Source organism: Lycium barbarum, chromosome 5, assembly GCF_019175385.1.
Source record: "Lycium barbarum isolate Lr01 chromosome 5, ASM1917538v2, whole genome shotgun sequence".
Classification (NCBI taxonomy): domain Eukaryota; kingdom Viridiplantae; phylum Streptophyta; class Magnoliopsida; order Solanales; family Solanaceae; genus Lycium; species Lycium barbarum.
Window position 1 is genome coordinate 7,276,881 of NC_083341.1, and position 3,752 is coordinate 7,280,632.

Consider the following 3,752-nt stretch of genomic DNA (forward strand, 5'->3'; position numbering starts at 1 on the left):
TCATTTCCTGAACACCTCTATTTTAAATCAAAATACACTGTGTCAAATACCACGAAAGAATGTGACGCAGGGAATCCGGATATAGTTGAACTCTAATGATACCGAACATTGAGTGGAAAATCAAAAAATAAAAATAAAATATTGTGTTAAATATTGAAAAACGTTTTATAAATAAGTTCCCGAATGTTAGTGTAATGAACAAGAGATAAAAAAAAGTTGAATTTAACAAACCAAAAAAAACTATCTTATAGCAGCTTTATTACATACAATATAAAATCACATCTCCCTAAGCATCATATCTAGTCAAAATGCTGTTTGTGAGAGATCTTAAAACAAGAAACTAAATCAAGCTACTATTATTAATTTATTATTATCACTTGTACCCATTATATCGGCACAGGAAACTTTTAAAAATATGAATCTGTAAATGAGAAGGACATTAAAACTTATGTTTAATTCCTCTTGATTTACTTCTTCTCTGATCCCATTCCAAGAGTGTTCTTCACGCCATCAATTGCACCTTGAGCCATGTGCATCATTTGCTCTCCTTTCTGACTCAAGAAAAAATATATGTGTAAATAAATAAAATAATGGGAAACATATTATGAAAACCAAATATTTAAAAAATAATTTAACTTATATACATTGATAATATAATTTTTTTTAGGACATAAGTGTATTATTTTATAGGTTAAATACATAGATAGTCCCTTAAACTTGACATTGTTTGTAAGCTAGACACTTTAACTTTTCTAGTGATCAGATAGATACTCTAACTTAACAAAATTGTGCCTCATGGACATAGGTAACATGCCTTATTTTATATGTTACCACCTAATCGCATTTTTGGACGGTTAATTTATAATTATATTTTAGGTGATCTGCTGGTGTAAAAATTATTAATTTATATGCACTTGACAATATAAAGAATTTCTACAATCAACATGCTTTAATTTTTTCCAGGTAACTTTTGTAGAGGAGGAACTTTTTTTTTTTTTTTTGTCTTGGTTCTAGTCCAATACTAAGCAAGTCCGAACTATGTGAATACTCGGGTCAGAAATTTCTCAGATCAGGTTGTCATTTTCATGGAGGATATAATTGATAATCCGAAGTTACACATAATTCCTTTCCTGTAATAATTCCGGTCGAAAAAGAGTTGCTAAATTTATACCATCCGTTATTTCATATTTGACGACAAGTCGAACTAAACCAAAAAACCCTTTTCTAACTAGGTGTAACCCGTTGGACATAGATCCAATTTTTTCGGATTCCTCGAAATTTCTTTTCCTGTTTTCGGTGATACCAAAACGCCAGTTTTTGCAATTATATTTAGGTGATCTGATTGTGTAATTGTTTTACACTATCAACATATATAAAAGTTACTCTTTAAAATAAGCAAACAATTGAATATATAAATAAAAAAAGTTCATAATAATAGATTTTTTTGTTGTTGCTAGAGTTAATAATAGATTACCTGCTGAAGGAATCCAGCATTTTGGTCTTTGTTTTGTTCAGCTGACTCACTTGCTCTTTGGGTAGCATTTTCAGCCTTGTCAACAGCAGAATTTGCTATACCTTTAGCAGAATCTACCCACTGCTCAGTGTTGGCCTATTTTTAAATAGATTGTTAAAAAAAAAAAAAAATACTACAAGAAAAATACAAATTTGTGATAGAAAATTTATGATGGACAAATTTGTCATAAGTTCTGATTAAGTTGTGATAATTGTATAATGGAACTCATCATTGTGAACGTAATTTGTGACGGACTTGATCATCTATCACAATTTAGCTACAAATTTGTGATGAAAATGACAATTTGTCACAATTCTATCAAACGAAAATGTGGGTCCATTACAATTTTGCCTCAAATTTGTGACATGCATATTCGTCCATCATAGTAATATTTTCACTAGATAATTTTTTCTTTTTGAAAAAATATCTAGTTTATGAAGGACATAAGAATCCGTTAACAAAATTGTGACGGAAATAGAGATCTTGTCACAAATTTTTTAACGATGCTAATTTTAATTAAATTATAATATTTCGTATAAAAATTGAATGAGTATCAACAATTACTAATTGTTAGTATCTTGAATACAGAGTATACAAAGAAAGAATTGCCCCCAGGATTTTGATCTAATGGTAAAAGTGTGCTCTCGATTAGACGTACATTAGGGGTTAAAACTTTTGTTATAAACAAAAGTTTGATATTCAAGTGGAGAAAAGTCAAATGACTGGCCTATTATCTGTCGATTTCGATCCGTGTGCCACTGATCCTGAATGATTTCTCGATTATAAAAGAAAAACAAAGGAAGAGAGTACAGTCTTTTCTACCTGAGCTTGGCCATGGGATTCACCAGCATTGTATTGAGCACTTGCCATCTTAATTTATAGATCTTTTAAGAAAGTATATATATGGTAATTTAGAAAATTTGTTCTTTTTTTAACTTGGTATCTAATATTATGAAAACTTGTATGATTTAAGGGATCAATAAATAGAGAGGTTATAGTTAACAGTTGATTGATAATGCATGTGTTGCTGCTTTTGACCCTCCTTCATATGGATATATTTGTTTATTCTTCCACACAACATGTTCATCCATGCAAATTTTTTCTAATGTCTTTGATAAATTATTATATTTCTGTTTTTGTATTTGATTTCTGTTACTATTTAATACTCCCTCCGTATCATAATAAGTGGTGTTTTTAGTTTAGGCACACCCTTAAGAAATTGTTCACTCTTAGAAAATTAGGATTGTGTTTACTAACTTACCCGTAATCAATGGCTAGAAAAAGAAAAGCTACTTAATGATTCTTGATTGTGTAAATAAGAGTAATTTTGGAAGAATAAGATCAATTTATTCTTGAAATTTTAAAACATCACTTATTTTGAAACAAAATGAAAAATCTAAAACACCATTTATTTAGAAACGGAACGAGTAAGTTGCTTGTGCTGTAATTTATAATACTTCAACAACTAGCTACATACATACTATTAGATTTAGGTAAAGGATATATTAGCAGATATGCCATTGTGGTATCACTGAATTTGCTATTTTCCATCAACATATTTATATTTATTGCTCAATTTTCTAACGTTATAAAAAATTCTCATTATTTCTCATTCTTTGCTTTATTCCTAACTTTCCATATGTTATTTTCATTTCATTTCATTTCCCTTTACCGTGTTTCTCTTCCCTAATTTCTAACCAAAGCATCAGACCTGTATTTAAATCAAAATTCATATACTTTGACTCTCATAAAATAAAGGCATAATACATAAACAAACTTTAAAATTTGACCTCAACCGGCAAGAATGTCCTCGAATTTTGTGCATAAGTAGGCACCTCCATATTTTATGTGTCACATCAGTGTCACGTCAGCATTTGCGTTTATGTATTCAACTTTATAAAAGTTGAGGTGAATATACTTGTGAACACTCAAAATTGGAGGGCATAATTGTCAGCGGAAGCCAAATTTGAGTTTGTTTATGTATTATGCCTAAAATAAAACATGACAAATATTTTGGGACAGCGTGAGTAAAAATGGAGGTATCACTGATTAAAATATTGATATGAAATTTGGTGCATGAACCTTCGACACAATATTTCCAATAGCGTGGCTGGCTGAAAATTTTATTTACCGACCAAAGATCCCTGAGGAAGAGAAATCTCGAAAATGCACATATTGTACAATGTTTTTGGGATTTCATAAAATTACACACCCTCCCAGTAACGTTTTTCATTTATTT

General features: G+C 29.9%; 1 protein-coding gene across 1 annotated transcript; it reads right to left on the reverse strand.

Moving 5' to 3' along the window:
* Nucleotides 1-208: 208 nt before the first annotated feature.
* Nucleotides 209-2,470, reverse strand: LOC132642250 (late embryogenesis abundant protein 1-like). The gene is made up of 3 exons (XM_060359502.1): nucleotides 2,336-2,470; nucleotides 1,475-1,609; nucleotides 209-551 (listed from the first exon to the last, which is right to left on the reverse strand). Exons 1-3 carry the CDS (start codon nucleotides 2,381-2,383, stop codon nucleotides 468-470), a joined length of 267 nt encoding a protein of 88 aa, XP_060215485.1. The 5' UTR covers nucleotides 2,384-2,470; the 3' UTR covers nucleotides 209-467.
* Between the last annotated feature and the right edge of the window lie 1,282 nt (nucleotides 2,471-3,752).

Excerpts from the sequence above, each read along its gene's own strand:
- LOC132642250 (XM_060359502.1), bottom strand. The coding sequence starts at position 2,383 with ATGGCAAGTGCTCAATACAATGCTGGTGAATCCCATGGCCAAGCTCAG. Across the intron at positions 1,610-2,335 it reads AATCCCATGGCCAAGCTCAG|GCCAACACTGAGCAGTGGGT; the intron begins GTAGAAAAGACT and ends ATTTAAAAATAG. Across the intron at positions 552-1,474 it reads ATGCTGGATTCCTTCAGCAG|AAAGGAGAGCAAATGATGCA; the intron begins GTAATCTATTAT and ends TTCTTGAGTCAG.